The sequence below is a fragment of the Bidens hawaiensis genome, unplaced genomic scaffold (genome assembly GCF_021521415.1).
Source record: "Bidens hawaiensis isolate Kalapana, Puna unplaced genomic scaffold, B.hawaiensis_p1.1 tig00051482_1, whole genome shotgun sequence".
Lineage (NCBI taxonomy): Eukaryota > Viridiplantae > Streptophyta > Magnoliopsida > Asterales > Asteraceae > Bidens > Bidens hawaiensis.
In genome coordinates, this window is record NW_027506193.1 from 29,421 (window position 1) to 52,821 (window position 23,401).

Here is a 23,401-nt window from a genome sequence, read left to right on the forward strand (position 1 = left end):
TAGTAAGGGCTAAGATGATGAGTGCCTTACACAAAAGGGGGGCCAAAATGTCAAGATTGATAGTACAAAATGATGATACAATTAGACAATGGTATGAAGAGGCTGGGCTACATCAGATAAAGACAAATACTCAAGGAAGCTCGAGCCGAACCCCAAGGTCTGAGATAGTGAGGCCAGAACCAACACGAAACTTGAATCTGCCTACACATCTCTACTTCGATAAAAGATCAAAGACCATAAGTGTTGTTACTAAAGACAAGGAAGAAACCCTTATCATTTTTAGAGATGATCTGAGAAACTTTTCAAAAGAACAATTAAAGAAGATGGAGACTTTGGACCTTTATGACAATCAAAATCGAAGTCAAATGGCAGGGCAACAACGAAACGATCTCTCCAAATTCATAAAAGAACAATCAGAAAAGGGCTTATTTCTGAATCAAAAGAGGAGAGAAATTCGGAGCCAAGCAGAGAGAGACAAAATAAGAAAAAGAATAAATGAAGTTCATACTGAACTCATTTTCCCAGACTCTAAGAGGAGAAAAACTGATCAGGCAAGCAGCTCGGGTGCAAATCGAAGAACATTGAGAGAGTTCTTAGCTTTGAGGAGGGAGATGCTTAAACCAAATTGAGTTGTGCAGCATAATGGAAAGATCAGTTATATCACTTACAACAAGCACAATGACTCAGTATCCTTGAGGAATTAATCGGGAAGAACAATTGCTATGATCCTGTATGATGAGGACCTTCAATTCATACATCCTCTAGATCTCCAGGATATAGTAGATGCAAAGTTTCCCATTGACTCCTCTGATGCTGTGGAACTTGACATGATAAAACAGAAGGCGGCCTTTGTCAAACTAAAGAAAGAAAAATCAATAGCAAGGAGCCTAAGGAGGAGATAGAAGCAAATGGATCCTGAATGACTAATGATTTTTTTTGTCTTTGCTCTATCTTTGTACTCTGTTTTTGTGATTTCAATTGTAATTTGAATTGTAAAAATTTGATGTGTAATGCCCAAGTGGCAGAATTCCTATTATGTAATGAAATGACATGTTCTTGAATGATTTATCTTTGATATCTGATACATGTGTAACTCTATGCACTGAAAAAGCAGGGTCACCTTACGTCCTTGAACCGATAACCATCTTTCGGCTAACCTAGCCTCCTCCGTCTCTCGGGACGAAAATGTGCAAAAGCTCTATTTGCCTCTGCCATTCTATGAGTCTCTTCCCTTTTGCGTATGGCATCGCCACTCCCTTTGGCAGCATCCACTAATTCGGAGGTGAGGTAATAGCTTACCAAGGCGATGATCAGTAGCTGGTCCGAGAGGATGATCAGCCACACTGGGACTGAGACACGGCCCAGACTCCTACGGGTGAGCTTGTTCCAATCTAAGGGGAGATTGTTGGGTCAGATTTTTGATAAGGAAGATTGGAATATTCTCAACCTCCTCAAGAAACGGCTAAGTATGGACTTCGAGCAAGCCTAGACTATCGAGCATGGTTTTACTACCTCGTGCAAGGTCTTCAGAACCATTTATGGTTGATTCTTCTAAGTTTTAAGGCTTCGAACAAGCTACATTTCAACGAGCAAGAGTATTCTTCTATCGAGCATGGGTTGCCAATCGAGCAAACAGCTTGATCATACAAGTTTCAACCAAGTGTTACGAGCACAGGATGGTCGAGCACATGGGGACAAGCATGGATGCAATAAGAAGATGTCATATGCTCAAAGCAAGGACTTCGAGCATAGTTCAGTTCCCCGAGCAAGATTTACATCCGAGCATGCTAAAGATTGTTCAATAAGTCTAGACAAGACTGAAGACATTAAGAAGAATGAGCTTGCTCGATGGATTGGTTCAAGCAAAACATGGATTAATCAAGAGTAGTCAAGAGGAATGAAGCTTGCTGGAGGAGAATATCTTCACTGAAGATATTCTAAGTAAAGTATGCTCGAAGACACTCATCGAGCATACCCTGCATACTGAGTCTGCTCGAGAAAGAGACAAACCTTGCTCGAAGACTCTTACACTTGTATTTATTTTGTCTTTCATTATGTAATGATTAGGGATTCTAGAAGGAATGTGAGGGTCTATAAGGTTTCCATTTTACGGTAGACGTGACATGAAATACGAGAAACATTCTTAGCGAATATTTTATTTGTTTCCTCATACAGCCGCCGCCGTCATTCACAAAACCCTAGACATTCCATTTACTATTTCATTGAATGATGCATTTATTATAGTAAATCTTTGTCTTTGTATTTGCTTGCACTGAATATTTATTGTTGTTTCGTTGGTTATCATTTCACACCTTCGTTCCCATCCGTTGGATATCCTGATTCCGCCGGGATATTCAATAGGCCTTTGGGTTATTGAGTCTATGTGTTTTTGTTAACTTTTCCGAGGTTTCACCTGACTCACGATCCTAACAAGTTTTGAAAAGTCACTTTTCTTGCAGTTCCAACCTTTTTGTTCTTATTTTTTGTTTTGTTCATCTTTTCTTTCTCTAAAGGGTCTCTTCTCCTTTTCACTATCACTCTACCAGGCATTCGTCTTTCTTTTGGAGGTAGGGGTATAATACGATATGTTTTAGGCCAATGCATACTTCCTTTCAACGGTTTGATACAAGGGGTTTAATATGATATGTTGATGAACCCTAAAGCTGCTACCGTAAGAACGCAAGGGATGCCTGCCAATTGCCATGATCTGCATGTGCAAGTTTGTTCCCGAATCTTCACTAAATATGCATTTTTTTCACTCCTTACTTCAAATATGTCGTTACCGCTAGAGTAACTTCATAGTGCCTACATCATCAACCCAAAAGTCTATTAAAATTTATTACAAGATAAGAAAAAGATAAAAATATAACCATTACCTTTGTTTCTTTTTAATATCTTCTAGTTTTTTTTTCCTTCTGATTATAGGGCATACTTCATGTTCAAATCTTTTCGATTTTTTCTCCATTAAGAACATTCTACGCATTAAATATCTTCTAATATCTTCGAACACACTGATAATGGGCTTCCTTCTTATGGTTCATATGCGCGAATTAAAGCTTTCACTCATTCCATTCTCGAATGCATCACATGCCCTACCAACTTCAAAAAAAGCTCTTAATCAGGTAATCGGATTTCTTTCCATAAGATGATCATGCACACCTTTGCTACTGGTTTTCAACTCTTCCATATGCCTTTCAAACCATTGCTTACTAGTAGACTTTGCAGCAGCCCAAAACAAATTTTTAGATTGAAGCCCACGAAATTTCTTTATAAAGTTAGCATAAATGTATCTTGTACACTGTCTGTGCTCGACATTTGGAAATACATCCTCTACGACCTCTATAATTCCCTAATCAATAACACAAATATAACATAGAAGTTATAAAAAACAAATAGATAGGTGTGTAATAAGTACAAAATACCTTATGTTGATCGGAAATTAGAGTTAGTCCAAGTCCACCTTCCATTTCAATGTCATCCCGCAATAGATTAAGCAACCATTTCCAGTTTTCTTTATTTTCAACAGACACAACAGCCCATGCCAAAGAAAAAATGTGATTATTCGCGTCTCGTCCAACAGTCGAGAGTAACTGACTATGATTTTTTAGAAAACACCTATCTAAACATATAACTTTCCTACAACAACTGATCCACCCATCTTTAACAACTTTAAAACAAATATAGTAACCACTAAAATAAACTTCTCCATTTGGCATCGTTTCCACGACTATCTTCACAATACTCCCCAGGTTTGTTTCCAATATCTCAGCTTGATAATCTGGAATCTAGCATAATGCTCTTTCAACCCACCCTCACAGTCATTCAATACCTTCTCTTTTACTCTACCGCATTGACCAGGATTCACTTTGCATTGGTACTTTTTTAGGATATCTTCTTGTATTTTCCTATAACTAATTTCGGGATTTTGACTTATTTGCTTGAAAAATCGTTTTGCAATCTAAGTATACGCAACAAGCAAACCCAAATAAAACTTTTTTTTAGAATGCATGCTTATCATTTAGTGATTTTATTTGAAAAGAATCATCCTCTTTAATCCTAGAGGGCCAAAGCCTAAATATGGACACTTCCACACATTCTTTTTCCCAATTCCCAACGTCTTCAATTTTTTTTGTCCTGCGTCTTACTAACAACCTATTGTGTTCGTTTATCGTGAACACTATATGGTGACCATTTGCAACACCATAACCAGTTGCGCGGAACTCTAAAATTTCATTAACACTATGGGCTTCGTCAATTTCCAATCCAGATTAGGAAAATAAAAGGATAGACAACATCTACATCCTCATAATCTTCATCCTAAACATCCTTTTCATAATCTTGTTCACTTCCGCTCCAGTCTTCAACATAAATTAGATCAACTTCATCCCCATCATCGTTGTCTAAACAAAGTAAATCCAAGAAAGGATCATGAACATCAACATTAATATTATCACGCATAGTATCTTCTAAGTTCACCCGACAAAGTAAATTTACGGTCTTTAAAATGATTAAACAAGTTTTTAAAATACTTAATAGTTTGAATCAATCCCAAGAAATATGGACCTGCCCAAATCATAATCTCTCTTATATTATATTGATAGGGTTTGAGACTGTTGTGAATGTTCCATTAATCGCTCTTCTAAACAAATAAGCAGCTTGTTTTCTTTGTTTTTGATGAATTGTTTGCAGCCTAATATTTTTGTTTGGATGAATGGATTCAAGAGAACTACTTGCTATTAACTTTTTTGACATAGTTTGGATTATGTAGTCCAAAATTTCCAACAAATTGCTCATATGCACGCTACTTTTGTTATTAATATGCAAGTTCATTGAATAATGCTTTAAAAGACAACATACATGCTATGTAATAAACCATTCATGCATGCAAAATGGGTTGTGGTGTAAATCGGTTCTAGAAATCCCATTTAAAACCTGGTTTTTTATTATCTATAAAAATCCTGTGAAAACCGTTAACCTGTCCCATAGAACCCGTTTCAAAACCCGGACCGGCCCATTTGTATAGGGTTCGGTTCCAGGTTTCAAAATTCCATGTAGACGGTTCTGGTTCCGGACCAGGTCGGTCCGGGTCATACCCGTTCAGGAGTTGAGGTGGGTCATTTGAAGCACTGCATACATTACATGATCACATATTGTATATTCACATAAACTTTCATAAACATACTTCCTAGTACTAATTCCTTCAGTAAATAATAAAAGCATAGAATTTATGTCTCCAATTTCTTCGATTGCAACAAAGTAGTAATAACGTATGAATTATCCAGCGTATTGAGAAAGTCTCCTTTCAATTTCATAAAACCTAACAGCATATAGTTTAACAACTAAAATAACTGTCCAGTATACTTGTTTTCTTCACAAAAATAACGCAAGTCTCACATAGGCATTTTATTGATAAGTTGGCATGCACATATTAAGAAGTAAAGGTAAAATAAAGACACCTGTTATTCGATTGGTACTGAAGCCATGCTGTGATCGTTGTTGGACATGTCGACTTCCTCCTCAACACTAGTTGTTAAATCTGGTTATTGAATCGACATCAATATTGATAAAGGTGTGTTCTTGATGTATGTGAAGATGGTCGATTGAATAAGACGATGGTACGTAGGGCTGGTAGGGTTTGAAGATGGAAGTTGTAATCGTGTATAATGAATCGACGCTAGTTTTTCTATATTATATATATTTTATTAATTTAAAAATGTAAAAAACCTATATTACCTGCTATGCAGGTAAAATATCTAGGATTGGAAAAAAAATAAAGCTTTAATGACCTGATTGAAACAAAATATTTTATGAGTGACTTGATTGGAATAATTTAGAAATCCGGTTACTATTCTATGGAGTAATCCCTTTTAAAAAAGTGCAAGAGTCTTCGCAAAGGGACATCGAGAGGAGTTTTAAGGTTCTTAAACAATGTTGGCATTTTATTAAAAATCTATTTAAAAAATAATAATTAAAAAGGGAAAAAGATTTCATGGGATCAAGGAGCACAATTAAAGTTATTATAACCAATTGACAGCCTTATTATTCTCATATATTTTCCTCATTTAGACCTTGTAATTTATTATAAATATATTTTCCCTATTATTGTAAAATTCATTCACAAATATATCAAATACAGTTATAAGCATCAAACTCTTTGATTAATAACATGGTATCAAAGCAGTGAAACGATTCTTTTAACTCATAATATACCCGATCTCAAATCAAGGCTGCCATGTCCGGGGGCAGCAGTCCGAACGAACTCGCAGTTCAACTTGCGAACCTTCTTCAAACCAATCTCAATACCCAGAATCAAACCCCAAAACAAACCCTTTCCGATAGCTTGAAGATCAGTCTCAAGCTAAACAACCAGAATGTTTAGCTTGAGGGAGTAAATCCCTTTCCGATAGCTTGAAGATCAGTCTCAAGCTAAACAACCAGTCTCAAGCTAAACAACCAGAATGCCTTATGGGCTCGAATGATTCGAGTCGCTATAGGGGGTAAATCCAAAACCCTATTAAGTCACATGTGAGGAAACCCTACACCGCCAAACCCATCAGATGAAAAATACGAGCAGTGGGAATAGGACGATCTCGTCGTGTTCTCGTGGCTCATACAGAACATCGAACCCGCGCTAGCCGCCAACCTCACCGAGTTTCCCACCGCAAAAACGTTGTGGGACGCCTTGGTGGTTACGTACAGTAGTGGAAAAAACAAATTACAAACCTTTGACTTACACGTCAAAGCAAACGATTTGAAACAGAGTGGTTTGTCTCTTGAAGAGTTCTGGATCACGTTACAGGGCATATGGAGAGAGATAGATCGACGGGATCCAAATCACATGACTTGTGCCGTAGATATAGCAACGCACAATAAAATTAGGTCATAACAAAAGCTATTCCAATTTCTAAACTCTCTTGACCGACAGTTTGATCCGATAAAAAGGGAAATTCTCTGGTGTGACCCACTTCCCTCTGTTGAGGGGGCCTACGCGGCGGTCAGGAAGGAAATGGCTCACCAAGGAATTCTTGGAACCACCTCTGAAAAACCGGAATCTGGTGTGGCGGCTGGACTCGTTGCTGACGGAACAATCGAGACCGATGGTCTAGGGTTAGTTACAAAGGGGCAAAACCCGTCAGACCTCACCGGAAAATCATTGTCATCCAGAATTGATAAATCAAAATTAAAGTGCACCCATTGCAGGATGTCCAAGCACACCAAAGACAGTGCTTCAAACTAGTCGTTTATCTCGAGTGGTGGAATGACAGCCACAAAAAATCGAATACGCATACTGAAACTCAAGGGGGGTAAAGCGGCAACCACCTCCAGCAATGGTACTGACCAATCAAAGAAAAATTTAGAGAATGGATTTGGAGGAATTGCGGCATACTCGAAATCAAAATTGGGTGAGGAAAGTGACGGTGCAGGTAACATAGATAATGGTTTAATATCCAAATCTCATATCCCACCTAACTCAATTATTCCATGTTTTAAAGTATTACAAAAAGAACCCTTAAGTATTGGAAAAGTCAATATGGCTCAAAATTGTCAAGAACAAGATAATCGTTGGATCTTTGACTGTGGGGCCATTGACACAATGACATTTGATATGTCCGACATTGTCTCAACCCATAAAGAAAAAGAAGTCATATTCAAACCGCAAACTGGGGGGTCATGACGGTAAAAGGGGGAGGGAGAGTTGAAATATCTCTGACAATTAAATTATCCAACTGTCTTTATGTTCCATCCCTATCACATAAACTATTGTCTGTTAGCCATGTAATAAAGGAGCTCAATTGTACCGTCTTAATGTACCCTACTTTTTGTATCTTACAGGACATCAAGACTGGGATGATCATTGGGCGTGGCACTGAACGACAAGGGTTGTATTATGTGGATGAGGTGACTTCAAATGGTACTTTAATGCTTGCTCATGGAACAACGGATAGAGAAGCATGGCTGTGGCATAGAAGATTGGGGCACCCTTTTACCGGTTATTTACGTATTTTGTTTCCTAAATTTTCCAATAGTATGTCAACATGTTAAACCTGTGTTGGCCAAAAGCCATAGACAAACGTTTAAACCAAATAATACTAGAGTTGATATACCTTTTCATTTGATTCATTCTGATGTTTGGGGTCCAGCTAAAGTTAATTGAGGGCAAAACTTTCGTTATTTTTTACTTTTTGTGGATGATTGTACCCGCATGATGTGGGTATATTTTTTAAAAACCAAGTCAGAAGTTTTTGAAAAATTTGTCATGTTTCATACCATGATACAAACCCAATATAAAACCAATATCCAAATCTTACGATCCAATAATGGAGGTGAATTTATTAATGCTTCCATGAAGCAATTTTTTGAAACCAAGGGAATGATTCACCAAACCACTTGCCCAAGACACTCTGAACAAAATGGTATCTCTGAATGAAAGAACCGGCTGTTGCTAGAAATGACTCGGGCTCTTATGATCGAATCTGGTGTTCCCACATCTTTTTGGCTCGAGGCTCTTGCTACTGCCTCATACCTTATCAATAGATTACCAACCAAGGCACTCAAACTCAAAACTCCTCTACAAACTATTTTAGATTACACAAACCACTTGCCCAAGACACTCTGAACAAAATGGTATCTCTGAATGAAAGAACCGGCTGTTGCTAGAAATGACTCGGGCTCTTATGATCGAATCCGGTGTGCCCACATCTTTTTGGCTCGAGGCTCTTGCTACTGCCTCATACCTTATCAATAGATTACCTACCAAGGCACTCAAACTCAAAACTCCTCTACAAACTATTTTAGATTACACAAAACTTCCATCGGCCCTTACCCTTGAACCTCGAATCTTTGGTTGTTCGGTGTTCGTCCATATACCAAAAATCAATCAAACTAAACTCGATCCATGTGCTAAAAAATGTGTTTTTGTTGGGTACAGGGTCAACCAAAAAGGATATCGTTGCTATAGTCCAAAACGCAATACTGTAATTACCACCATGAATTGTGATTTCCTGGAAACGGAGTATTATTATAATTTCAAACACACTGGTCAGCGGGAGAGAGAATTCCTAAGTTCAGAAGATACACTAAGTTGGCTGAAATGGTTCCCGTCTTTAGAAGAAGTTGATCGACGTATTGTAAGTAAGTTACCTCATATTACCACACAACCTGCTGAACCTTTAGACGGTGCCACCCAAGATCATCCCAACCTAGAGTCAGAGGTAAGTAATTCTCAAACCCCCAAAACTCCTTTTATTCATAACCATGAGGAAAATGAGATGATGACAGAACAGGTTGAAGTTCAAGAATCTGTTAACCAAAGTTCAGAAGATGAAGCCTCTAGACCAGATGGAGAAATACAAGAAAGTACAACCAAAAAATATGTACTGCCACCAAGGGAAAATAGAGGTGTCCCACCAAAACGGTACTCCCCAGAAAAGGAGTCTATGAAATCCAAGTATCCAGTGGTAAATATTGCTAGAGGAAACTTATCTAATGAAGCTAAAGCTTTTTTAACGTCTCTATGCTCCGAACAAACTCCGACTATTGTTGACGATGTTTTGAAGTAAAAAAACTGGAAAGAGGCGATGGAAACCGAAATGGAGGCTCTGAAAAAGAACGACACATGGGAGATGTGTACCCTCCCACGTGGAAAAAAACCTGTAGGATTTCGGTGGGTTTTTTTATTAAACATAAACCAGATGGAACGATTAAAAGGAATAAAGCTTGACTGGTAGCTAAAGGTTACACTCAGACATATGGAATTGACTATTCCGAGACCTTCTCACCAGTTGCCAACATTAACACAATTAGAGTTCTTTTCTCTATTGCCGCAAATAAAGGATGGCCTCTTCACTAGTTTGACGTAAAGAATGCTTTTCTTCATGGAGAACTAAAAGAAGAAATATATATGAAGGCTCCTCCCGGATTCCCAGGGGAAAATAAAAATCAAGAAGTTTGTCAGTTAAAAAAATCCATCTATGGGTTAAAGCAATCTCCTAGGGCATGGTTTGGAAGGTTTACCCTCGCAATGAAAAATTATGGTTTTAAACAAAGTAACGCAGACCATACATTGTTCCTTAAAAGGAGAAACAATCTTGTAACATGTCTAATTGTATATGTTGATGACATGATTATTACAGGAAATGACAAGGAAGAAATGGAACTAAAAGGGAATCTATTTGCAGAATTCGAAATGAAAGACCTGGGAAGATTAAAGTATTTTCTGGGAATTGAAGTATTAAGATCTAAACAAGGGATCTTTAGCAGTCAACGCAAGTATATACTTGATCTTCTAGCAGAGACAAGTATGATGGACTGCAAACCAACAGAAATTCCCATGATGGTGAACCACAGATTGCACATGGAACCTAAAGCGGAATTGGCAAATAAAGAAAGATACCAACGATTGGTGGGAAAGTTAATATATCTCGCATACACTCGACCTGATATAGCTTACGATGTTGGGATTGTTAGCCAATTCATGCACCAACCTCAGGCTGCTCACATGGAAGCTGTGTTAAGAATCATCAGGTATCTCAAGGGAACAACTAGTTATGGGGTTCAATTCAAACCAAACGGGAATAGAAGGTCTACATCAGGATATTTCACGTTAGTTGGTGGGAACCTGGTAACTTGGAGAAGTAAAAAATAGAAGGTAGTTGCTCTCTCAAGTGCAGAAGCTAAATTCAAAGGAATAGTACGTTGTTTAACAGAAGTCCTATGGGTTCGGAATCTCTTAACAGAAATTGGCTTTCCTCCAAAAGATAGAAGTAGAATTATGTGTGACAATGAAGCTGCAATTCAAATCTCAGAAAATCCAGTCCAGCATGATCGAACAAAACATGTAGAAGTCGACAGAAACTTTATTAGTGAGAAGCTCGAAACAGGAATTATAGAACTCCCATTTGTTCGTTCAGAAGATCAGTTAGCCGACATACTAACAAAAGCAGTTAATGGGAGAATCTTCGGCCATTGTCTAAGCAAGTTAAGTATCGGAGACCCTACTACTCAACTTGAGGGGGAGTGTTGAAAAAATAATAACTAAAAAGGGAAAAAGATTTCATGGGATCGGTCAATTCATTAGAGCCCAAAATCATGGAGCACTATTAAAGCCATTACAACCAATTGACAGCCTTATTATTCTCATATATTTTCCTTATTTAGAACTTGTAATTTATTATAAATATGTTTTCCCTATTATTGTAAAATTCATTCACAAATATATCAAATACAGTTATAAGCATCGAGCTCTTTGATTAACAACAAAATCCCTGTCATTTATCATTGTTGGAAAGAATGAAAAGTGTTATGTATACGTATATTATATTATATAATATGATCATCAAAGACTCAAGGAGAGCAATGTGTCCAACTTATATTTCGAACGATAATCTACCACTAACTCCAGAAAATATGGAACAAAGACAGGAAAACCCATATTTAGTGCGTTTAAGAGAAATACATAACACTCTTATGGTGGATTTGGTCCAACATGCTTGGATGGTTCGGCGCATTCCCGGTGAAAATGAAGACGAAAATGAGGGAAACAATGAAGACAAGGACGAGGGTAATGATGAAGACGAAGACGATGACAACGATGAAGACGAGGACGAGGATGCACCACATAACGTAAAATGTCTGGGGGTGTAAAGTTGTGACTACTCATGGTCTTAGATATGCCTGAATGAGTTATTATATTTAGATTATTTTTCATATTTTAAAAAGTTAATTTAACTATGACATCGTTTGGTTTTTAAAACTGATTCGATCCACGGACCAATAGCATGTTGGGTTTAATGAGTGGGCACATTTTCAAAACGTTCTTTCTTATCTATCACTAGAGTAACTGTGTAAAGGGCTTAAGCTATCTATAAACATGCCTAGTCAGTTGAGACATCAAATTTATTATATTTTCTTCAGTCCTACAAACATTGTGTAATGGGCTTAAGCTATCTATAAACATGCATAGTCAGCTGAGACATTCTTACCAATGCTCACATTTAGGTAAGTTTTATAGTTTACACGTCACATGGGTTACATCATCGTCACACTAAAGGTGCATGTGAAACGCCACATGTGAATTTTACACTTAGTGGGCATGTCTAAATGATCCTCAATGTTGTTGACAGCACAAACATAAGTACATGTTGTATGGCTACGAATCAAGAAATCTTTGTTATGAGAAATACCACTTTAATTATGTTCTCTAATTTTAATTTTTTTACGTTTTTTAAGGAAAAGATAAACAGGATCTATCTTCGAATCTTTTCTTTTCTTTAAGTATTAGGTTCTTTAATTACAGTGGCATGAATTCATTTGGTCTTCTCTTATATATTCCTATATACCAATATTTATGGGCCAATCATTTTGGAATTCACACATTTATAAAATCTAATCCTCTCATGCATTTCCCATAAATGACGTAAAATTTAAGTGGTAAATTCTATTTGAACATATTTAAACATACCATTCGATTTGGTTACCTTTTTTTCTCCTGAATTTAAGAAACATTGAGTAAAAAACAATAGAATGAGAATTCGTTTGAAAAATACATACAATAAAATAATTTGTATTCTTTTGGTGAATCTTCAAGTTGTATGTCATTAAACTCAAGATATAGTTGGAGAATATCATACAAAAATATGCTCTGATCACAACCTCGATCAAGGCCGCTACTAGGTTAAATACTCTTTTTTACTAGGTTAAATACTCTTTTGTACACATTTATAGATAGGAAATTAAAGAGTATGATTCTTTTTGTATGGTAAAGTTGTAATAGTGAACATAGCTGTAAGATAATATCTGGTAAAGTTGTAATAGTGACATAGGTGTAAGATAATATTTTCCACAAAACATATTCTCAATATTCTCTTTCTTTAAATAGGTGTTACAAACGTATCTCATATTTTAACACAACATTTGATAATATTGACAATTAATATAGACAGATCTATTTGATTTATACAATGATTGTATTAATTAGTGATAGACTGATGATCATGTCATGTGTCGGTCACCTGAAGTTGCTTGAGCCATAAATATGGTTGACTCGTAACATAAGCTCATAATTGCAAACTGTAAGTGAGCAATTGAGCATAACTCATCAACTTAGAAGATTCAGATTTTTGAAGTTGGAATTCGTTAAAAAAGGTAATTGTGAACATCATTTCCCAAAAAAATAGATCAATTATCCTCTTCATGACCAACTCATGACATTAGTTTTTACCTTATTTAAATTTTTGTAAAGCCTTTAAATTACGACATATTTTGTAAATCATCAAGTAAGTATCAAATACAATTCCATGCAATTTTAGGCTTGATAACGTGGTATGAGAACGGTGTTATTGGTTCTAGGACCAACCTGCCCATCAAATACCAAAACCTTTTCAATCTTTTTTTTCTTCCTTTTCTAGATTTATGAACGAACTGGGCTGCCATGTCCGGAGACAGTAACCCCGATTCAGATTTATCGATCCAACTTGCCAATCTGATCAAGAATACACTGATACGGTTGTGACGCCAAATTGAGTGGGAAAAGCGTCACAAACGAGCGATTCCGATGCAATGTGCATGTCGGATAAACCCCAAAATTTTCTGACAATCTAAAAATCAACCTCAACAGTTAAAATACGCTCTATGGTGCTCTATGGTGCGAATGATTCGAGTTGCCACAGTTGGAAAATCAAAGACCTTGCTGAAACACTTAACCTTGAATCCTCCGTATCAAAGTGATGCAAGTTAGAAAGACGACCTGGTCACCTACAGTAATGGAAAAGACAAAGTGCAAACATTTAGTCTCCTTGTTAAAGCTAATGAAATATAGCTGAATGACACCTCTCTTGAAAATCTTTAGATTGCTTTGCAAAGGTTATGGGAAGAAATTGAAAGAATTGATCCAAACCCGATGATCAAGTGTCCATACAACATCAGATCGAGTCTACAACAAAATCAGGTCTGAACATAATTAAGTTGTTTCAATTTTTAAATGCTTTAGATCTGAAGTATGACTCGCTAAAACGGCCGATTGGACTCACTTCCTTCCACAGGAGAAGCAGCATATGCAACGGTTCTAAAAGAAGAAGCCTACCAGAAAATTTTGGTGCTTTATATATCACTTGTTGAGCTGGATTCATAATTTTATGAACATATAGATATTTTAAGAGTGGCATTTAACATGCATGTTTGATTTTTTAGTATTCAATATAAAGTTATAAACCATTTTATATTGTGCATATGCAAGATATATATTTTTATACAATTCACATAAGTAACATCCCATTCAAATTTAATTTCTGTTGTATTTGTTAGGTTCTATACGGGTGTAGCCCCGGCCCATCTTGACAGTTGAAGACTTGAAGGGTTGAATGGGCTGGCCACCCACTCAACTTTAGTGGTCCGTTTATTTTATTTCTTGTAACTTGTTGAGAAAGAAAATAACCCTAGTAACCTCCCTATATAAACCATATTGCATCTTGTAATTTCTTGAGCACCTCAATAAAAGAAGAGACCATGTTCGTTGCCCGTGGACATAGGTTACACACCGTGACCGAACGACGTAAATCCCGTGTTCGTATCTCTTTATTGCTTTACGTTTAATTATTTGTAATCTGTGTTCGTGACTCGTGAGAACTCCCTGCCGCCATCAACAATATTATTATATTTGTTTCTTGTAAGTGTTCGTATACCTACTGCCACCAAATAATTTTGAAGCAACGATCAGAAGGAAGCAAGCTGTGGGTGTCCAAGTGAAGAACAATTGGCTTTCAGGTTCTGATTTGTATCAGTTTGGTTGCTTGGGTTTTATTAATTTGAGTTATGTATTACTTCTCGTTTGTTTCTGCTGCACGTTATATTCATTTTAGAAATCAATTAGAAATACCGTTAAGTTCTTAAGGCCCGAGCCGTTGTATTGTATTGATTTCTGTAGCCCTATCTGACTCCTTTCAGGTTAGCCGCGTACACGTAATACCTAACAGTATTCATGTTGTGATGTACTTGCCATTTTGAGTGAGTTTATAGTTACAACACAGAATTAACCATCCTTTTCAACCATAAATGACATGTTGGCTCCCAAATCACCAAAATAAGTTTTATACCCATGCACATCAAATTAAATTTTTAGTTTTAAAGCACTTCTCAAATATTTTAAACACTTCAAATTCATTATCTATTGACTAATGTGGTTAACCAGCCACTAAAATCACAGCTTGGGTCATCTTGGCTAAAATCAACTTATTTCTTCAACGTCTAACCCTAGATCAACATACAAAAACCATGCAATGCCAGATTTTAATTAATTCTAAGCAATAATGTTGTAAACTCAGTTTTTATTTAAATGAAAACCCACTAGATTACTTTTGATCACTTATGTGTAAAATAGTTCACCAATTACTTTTTACTAAAAACAAAATCTATCATGTTAGTTATCAATTGATTATTTTATTTCCTTAGAATTTTACCCAATTACATAAAACAACACAGCATAATAATATTGTAACTCACTTTCACATTTCAATACTTAAAGTTAAGAATTACAATTTAGATTATGGGCATTATTACAAATTAAGCTAATCTTAGATGTTAATGCCACAAGTTCTCACAACCACTGCATTCCACCACAAACGAAAGTGACATTAGTGACACACTAAAAATTGTCACTGCATTTGTGTTTATAGTTACACTTTTAAAAAGGGACTCAAAAGTTAAAGTTTTGAGTTTTATACACTTTTTCTTTATCAAAATTTATTTCGGAAAAAAGGATTTAAAATCCGATTCCACTCTTTTTTTTCGTGTCACTATACATAGGTCATTACTCAAAACTTCTTTTTGTGGAAGTAAAATTTTGTGACCGATTATTACTTACAGTGACAACTTTTGACTTTTAATAACGATTTTTATGCTTTATTTCAATGAATGACTCTTTTTTTTAATTTTTTTATGCTTGTACTTTATAAATCATTCATTGTAGCTAACACCCACTAGATGCGTTCTCTAGAATATAATAGGCTCTGAGTAAATCTCAAATCTTGTGGAAGAGGATAGTTGAGGCTCCTACAAACACCAAACTTAAAAATGTAAGCACATAGCAAAAGCCTTAAAGCAATTAGCATTTATTTTTCATACTTAAAAAGTGGTGAATAAATTAAAAATGTATACAAATTAATGGTTCCGTTTTACTACACTTGTTGGTGTATATGTAATATTTTCATACTTACAAAAGAGGTGTCCATACTTAGCAGTTTAATGCGTATAGGAGTTCGGAGTAACATACAACTAAAGATGCTTAACAATCATTTTGGATCAAGGTGTATAGACCCCCCCCCCCCCCCCTACTTGGTACAAGTTCTCACCCAATTTTGTAAGTTACTCCTTTTACTTTTTAAAGGCTGATTGGAGAAAAAAGGTCCATGGGAATTAAGTTCTCGTCAAGGAGATCGTGAACCCATTATTTAAAAATGGTATAAATTATAAGTAGATCAAATTATTTGTGTCTAAAGCGAAAACACATAGATAACTCAAGTTAAGGATTCAAATGACGAGGTACCTGCGGCACAGAAGTCGCACGAGGCATAAATCGGCCTACCACTTGTTGAGCATGGTTAACATTTTTTCGCATTGAGTTAAGTAGCATTCCATATGTCAGCTTGCTTTCATTTTCAATAGTTTGGATGAAGCTAAAAGTCAACGCGCCTATAGCCCGGCCTGTGAAAACCTGCAAAAGCATTAAAACAAATATGGATTAAATAAAAAAGTGGTTTCCGTGTGAGATGCGCATGAAGACATGAATGAGTGTGCTTACTGATGTATCTGCTGAGTTCTGGTCGTCTGCACAGGCACTAATGCACACTGCCTTTCCTCCACGGGTTCCTTTATCTGTAAGTTGGTGTTCTTCCCACTTATAGAGTCCGTCCCTGCTTGGAAGGATCATAGGTGTGTTAACCGAGTTTATTATCTTTTATAGTTATTATTATTTGATTCATCATTTATTTTTAAGCTTATTTGTTAATCGACCTTCAGTATAATCCTTTCATTGCAATCTCTTTATAAAAAGGGATCTGGTTTTCAGTTTTCAGTTATTATACACGAAAATTAAATTTCACCAAACAATGTTTTTTTTGGTTATATTGAATTCCTACTGACCAGTTGATCTTGCACAGAAAAGGTAGGTCTAGAACGGTTCCGCTGAAGCAAGTGTCGACGACACTATGAAGTGTTACACCATGAGGCAGTGGTGCTACAATGGTGGCATTGATGTCATCATCTAGAATTGCTCCAGCGTGTTTATAGTCAAGAGGGCACAATGCTTCATCATACCCATCGACCTCATCGCCATCTTTATCAGGAATTCGGGTTGCATGGCCTGCATAGTAGAAGAACAATGAGTCCCCGGGCTGGCAACCCTGGACTAGCCACTCTAAAGCTGCTTGTATGTTGCCCTTTGTTGGGATACTGTTGCTATCCGATTCCTCTTCTACATCAAAAGTTAATCACTAATTAACAGAAGTTTGAGATCCAAATTCATTATATTTTTTGGACAGAAGTTTCGAAATTACCAGTAAGGACACGGATGGAAGCGTTCGGAAAGCGCAATTTGTTAACTAGTAACCGTTGCATGCTCCTGACATTATGAACACTGGCTTCAAGTTTCTTTATGTGGTTATTGTAGGTGATACCACATAGCACTGCCCTTTTCCTGCCATATTTCGGTGCCAGCTGACCCAACTGCTCTTGATACTGGTTTGCAGCTGCATTGAGAAACCGACCGACTTGAAAGAGAACACGGGGCTTGATCTTTTCTTTGAAAACTTGAACGGCCTTGCACTCGGCACACAATGCGTATCGCAATCCCCACATGTTAATCAAAGTTCTTCCACATGTTTGGCACGGTATGGTTATTGTTGCCATGTATTTGTTGTTCTAGGTAGTTAAGAGTTGTTGTTTCTAAGGTAGAATGAATGTGTGGATGGTAACTAGTTTGGAGGTGTTCGTTCTATTTATATAGTCCATTTGGCCATTTGTACATCACTCTTTGTAAGGACTAAGGAATGGATTCATCACAAAGTAAATGGAAGAACCAGATTCACATCATCTGTAACTTCTTTCGGTTGAGATGGATTTATTCTAGTGTAGCCATGTTGACCAAAAACTTACGTATGTGGACCGTTTATTGAAAATCAATGAAAAGAGAACAAATACAATAATCACGTGTGTGATTACTGATTTCTAATGCTAAATTAGAATCCTGTCTTTTTATTCATTGGTTTCTTTTGTTTTCAGGGCCGGGCCAGACCCGGACTTGGCGTATTGGCCGGTCAGCAGTTGAATCAAACCCTGTTTAATTAGCGGGTCAGACATGATTGATTTATTTACTTATTCATTTTTGTGTGGGCAGAGAATGGATTAAGTTGGTGGGTTATGCATGCAGCAACGCAAGTAGGACCTACTCATGAATGCTGGTCACGTTTTAAAAACATTCATCATTAGACCATTACCATTGCAAGGTGCTTAATGCATCTATAAACGTCTCTAGTCTGCTAAGACATAAAATATAAACGGACCAAATTTACTAATTTTTCTCCAATCCTACAAACATTCTTACCAATACTTATATGTTCATGATTAGGTAAGTTTTGTCGTCAACATGTCATGTGGGTTATATTATCATCACACAAAAGGTGCATGTGAAATGTCATATCCAGATGATCTGTGACGTTTTTTTTCCAGGGGGCCGCAAGCGTGAATGATCCTCAACGTAGTTGACTGCACAAGCATAAGTACGTGTTGTATGGCTATGAATCAAGAAATCTTGTCATGAGAAATGCCACTTCAATTATGTTCTCTAATTTTAATTTTTACTTTTTTTAAGGAAAAGATAAATAGGATCTATCTTCAAATCTTTTCCTTTCTTTATTAGGTTCTTTAATTACAATAGCATGAATTCATTTGGTCTTCTCTTAGATATATTCCTATATATTAATAGTTATGTGCCAATCATTTTAGAATTCACACATTTCTAAAATCTTATCCTCTCATGCATTTTCTAGAAATGACATAAATTTTAGTGGTGAGTTCTATGTGAACATATTCAAATACACCACTTGATTTGATTACTCAATTTCTCCTGAATTTCCAAAACATTAAGTAAAAACAATAATAGAATAACATTAAGTAAAAACAATAGAATGAGACTTCTTATGAAAAATACATACAATAGTATATCATTAATATTCTCTAGGTAAATCTTTATAAGGCCCCTATTAGGTTAAATACACTTTTGTACACATTTGTATATAGGATATTAAACAGTATGATTCCTTGTATTGTTAAGTTGTAATAGTAAACATTAGTGTAACATAATATTTTTCAAAAAAATATATTCTCATTATTCTCTCCCTTTAAATAGGTGTTACAAGTGTATCTCATATTTTTAGATAATATTTGATTATACTGACAATTAATATAGACAAATCTATTCGATTTATACAGTGATTCCATTACAACCTCAACATATAAGATCTTCGGAAGCCCTTTGGTGGAGATGTCAGCTATTTGGTACCACGTGGGAACATGGACAATGCGTACTTTTCCACGCTGAACCTGCTCATGAACAAAGTGAATATTCACTTCAATATGCTTTGTACGTTGATGCTGAATGGGATTGCCTGATAAGTAGATGGAATTTGTGTTTTCGCTTTAAACCAATGTAGCAACGGAGAGAGTGCGATGCAATTCTAATAATAAATTATGCAATCAAAAAATTTCAGCAATAACATTTGCAACACCTTGGTATTCGTCTTGGCACTAGAACGTGAGACGCTTGACTAACATTTCGAGGACCATGAAAGAGGTAACACCCTGGCTTAAGCAGAAACGTCTGGGTGTAATATACATATTGCTCAAAATACATGTGACACTATTAAGTGACAATATTATCATTATTAATTACTTTAAGCATAAGTACAAAAGTTTGTAAACAAAGGAATTACATTACAAGGAAAATAAACAACTTGTCTAATTATTAAAATAACCTAAGTTTAGTTTCTTATTCAAAGCATCATCACCTAATGATTGTCCATGTAGCATATATATAAAATTAAGATCAACTAAATAAATTGTTGGCGAGTTCACACAAGTTTTGTTTATATATACATAAAAATCATACAATTTTACGAGACATGTGTAATAAAATCATACAAGCAAGGTCCTTTTCAGTTGGTAACAACCAATGCACTCGGATAATCGAGCAAGTAAGGTCCTTTCCAGTTGGTAACAACCAACGTACTCGGATAATCGTGCACGTAAGGTCCTTTCCAGTTTGTAGTACCAACCAACGTACTCAGATTGGGGGCTCCTTTTCCACTCATAACAAAATGGTCCTGAGTGTAAAGGGGGCGTATGATCATACTTATTAAGGATACCACATGCAAGTAAGTTTTGAGCAAGTAATAAAGTAACACACAAGTCCATGATACGAATTGTAGTTTGTAAATGAACAAGTAAACAATTGATTTGATAGGATAGATATGTTACCCCCAAAGAGTGTAAAAGCATTAAAAGGGGGGTGTGAGAAACTCACCTTTGTAATTGAAGATGAAATAGAAACAAAAACCGAAAGCGCGTTAAAGAAATTGAAGCGATCGAACCTCACGAACTATAATTGGAAAAAATACAAAATTAAAGCTAACTTCAACGGCACTGCGCTCTCACTGGCGGATACACGACCAACATCAAGGACAAGTACTTAAAGATGGCCAATAAAACAGCTCGAGACACCTTAGAGTATTTCTGCTACGGTATATTTTAATTTTAATAAAATTATATCACTTGTTTTTTTTAAATATTTTAATTATTAATTTTATATAAGAATAATAAAGCTAAATGCTACACGTTATCTAAGATCGCTTAATTGAAACGATCTCAAAACAGAATTACAAGGCGCATGCAAATGCGCATGGTTTATCTGACATGATCGACAGTATAGATGACATGCATTGGAAATGAGCTAATTGTCTAACCGCATGGAGAGATAAATTCACACGTGGTGACCTTTGGATTTGGTCGGCGTTGTAAGGCCAAAAAGTTGTGACTTTTGATATCAATGTGGCAAATCTCGTTATATATATTACGTTCAATCAACCGGTTTTAGTAAGCGTGTAATCCGAATCCGAGTCGAGCGCTTCGATGTACGCGTTTAGCTTCAATGAGAAGAAAAATTTTAGAATGTTTGTTATTTTGCTATAAGTAGGGACTTGTATTGTTCTTTATTTGTGTGTTTTTGGAAGGTGCAACCAACCACCCAAGGGGAGCTCACCTTTGATGGAATCGGTTCCTTTAATATTATCAATCTTTTATTACTGATTACGGAGTCATTCAATGTTATCATTATATTATTTGTTCGATCGTTTGCCTATTCCTCACCCGTCTCGATCGCTTATCAAGAACAAATCCGTTCGTTATTAATGGGTGTCGAATCCAACAAATAAAATAAACTTGCTTAGACTTACTCTGAAAAGTATGGATGGAAGTAAGGTTCATGTCCTCAAAGATAGGGATACAAATTAACTAGATTATACCAAAATTATTTTGAGTGCAGATACAATTGTTTTAAGGGGGGGGGGGGGGGTTGATTTGAACTTAAAGTTAATGAAAATAAATTATTACAAAAATGTGAATTCAAAATGTCAAAAAACTAATTCCAACACTAAAGTAATTTCCTGATTTAATTCTAGATTATGATCATTAACAATTATGATGCAATGGTTTTTACTTAAATGTTTTGTATCAATACTAGATGTCAAGCCGTTCGGATATCCACTCCATCTAATGTCTAACCACACGTCATTCGGTGATTAGAGACAACCTGCTACTCCAAACTTACGCCATTCGGATCTTAGCGTGCGGCCGGTTGCGTGATAGAAGTATTGATTTCAATCAAACACACACGCCGCTCGATATGCTTAATTATATTGTTTAATTCTATAATAATTTTGAGTTCATAGGCAAACACAAAATATTATTAGTTCCTTTTACCAAAACTTAAAAACTGATTAGGGTTTTAAATATTTATGAACTTTATTAGAAAAATTAATAAGTTGATCAGGTTTATTAACAATCTAGTATATACCGGAATAGAATTGGGTTTAAGCACAAGAATCACACGTTGAAAAAACAACGTTGAAGAAACAAAACATGAAATAAATGATCTTACTAAAAAAATCAACCAAATAATGCTCTCTTCTCCTACTTGGAATATTTCTACCGTCAAAGAGATGTCTTAGAAAATCCCTTAAAATCCATTTATATCCAAAACAAAACGATCCTTAACCTCATCTGGTTGAAATTAAAGGCCAAACTCTTGATTACTCAGCCCAAAGAAAAATACTTTTCCTTCCACCACTTGTAGCCCACGTGAGTTTTCCATACCGTATTCATAATTGATCTTCAAATTTGTAATTTAAAATTGATGTCTATCTTTTTAGTTGTTAAATAATTAAACAACCAAATGGATAAGCACTTTTATTTTTGTTTTAGCCTTTTGTTTTCTCTACTAACTAACTTTTATTCTTGAATGCTTTCAATCCTTTCCAACACCCGTTGCTGTCACTCACGACCAATCCACGCCTACAAAACAATAAAACAATCCAAAGTATACTCCACTTCAAAAAAAATAAGTGTTTCACAAATTAAAGTGATACATGTATGTTAAACACATTATATATGACAAATTGAGTGTTTAAAGTGTTATAAAACATGCCAAGAAATGTGACTAATAAATCTCCCCAAGCTTAAACCTTTACTTGTCCTTAAGGAAGTTAAGAATAGTATAAATCGGGAATTAAAATGCTGGGGACTTTTTTTTTCATGTATATGCAAATATTTATTTTTTAAACCCGTTTTGGTACCGGAAAGATTTGTAACGAGATCATAACTAGCATGTTATTTTTCATTCATTTGAACCCAGGAAGTACCGACACGTGTAACTACGATTGTTAATATTCTGTGTCCCTTTAAACTCAAACCCACTTAATCCCAACCAAATGTTTTCTGCTTAATAATATACAATATTACCTGTATTGCCCTATCGTCCATAAACCTGACAAGTGACCAAAAACCTACCCACTTCATGACTTATTGAAGATTTCCAACCAGTCTTGATGCGATCATGCACCCTAACCATAGCACAATAGCTATTATCTTTTAACGGCTTATTTCTTTGGCTTTGATTACAAAGATCGGGACTTTTCTCCCTTTATAATCCCCATAACCATTGCTCGTGAATTTTTTTTCATTTTTCTTTTGCTCTTTCATTGACGTAGGTTGTACGTACGGATCGGAAATGTTAGTGGCACGTGGCAAGCCTATATATTGACAAGGCAAAGCTAGTGGGTGGCGTTGCGATACACGACAG

At 36.0% G+C, this 23,401-nt stretch overlaps 1 protein-coding gene across 1 annotated transcript; it reads right to left on the reverse strand.

The window, feature by feature from the left end:
• Positions 1 to 15,975: 15,975 nt before the first annotated feature.
• Positions 15,976 to 17,898, reverse strand: LOC143617034 (metacaspase-1-like). The gene is made up of 5 exons (XM_077089706.1): positions 17,547 to 17,898; positions 17,134 to 17,464; positions 16,793 to 16,904; positions 16,538 to 16,705; positions 15,976 to 16,044 (listed from the first exon to the last, which is right to left on the reverse strand). The coding sequence occupies exons 1-5, from the start codon at positions 17,896 to 17,898 to the stop codon at positions 15,985 to 15,987; spliced, it is 1,023 nt and encodes a 340-aa protein (XP_076945821.1). The 3' UTR covers positions 15,976 to 15,984.
• Positions 17,899 to 23,401: the final 5,503 nt, after the last annotated feature.

Coding starts and splice junctions, on each gene's coding strand:
- LOC143617034 (XM_077089706.1), bottom strand. CDS start 17,898: ATGGCAACAATAACCATACCGTGCCAAACATGTGGAAGAACTTTGATT. Junction 17,465..17,546: donor TTCCATCCGTGTCCTTACTG/GTAATTTCGAAA, acceptor CTTTTGATGTAG/AAGAGGAATCGGATAGCAAC. Junction 16,706..16,792: donor AGAACTCAGCAGATACATCA/GTAAGCACACTC, acceptor ATGCTTTTGCAG/GTTTTCACAGGCCGGGCTAT.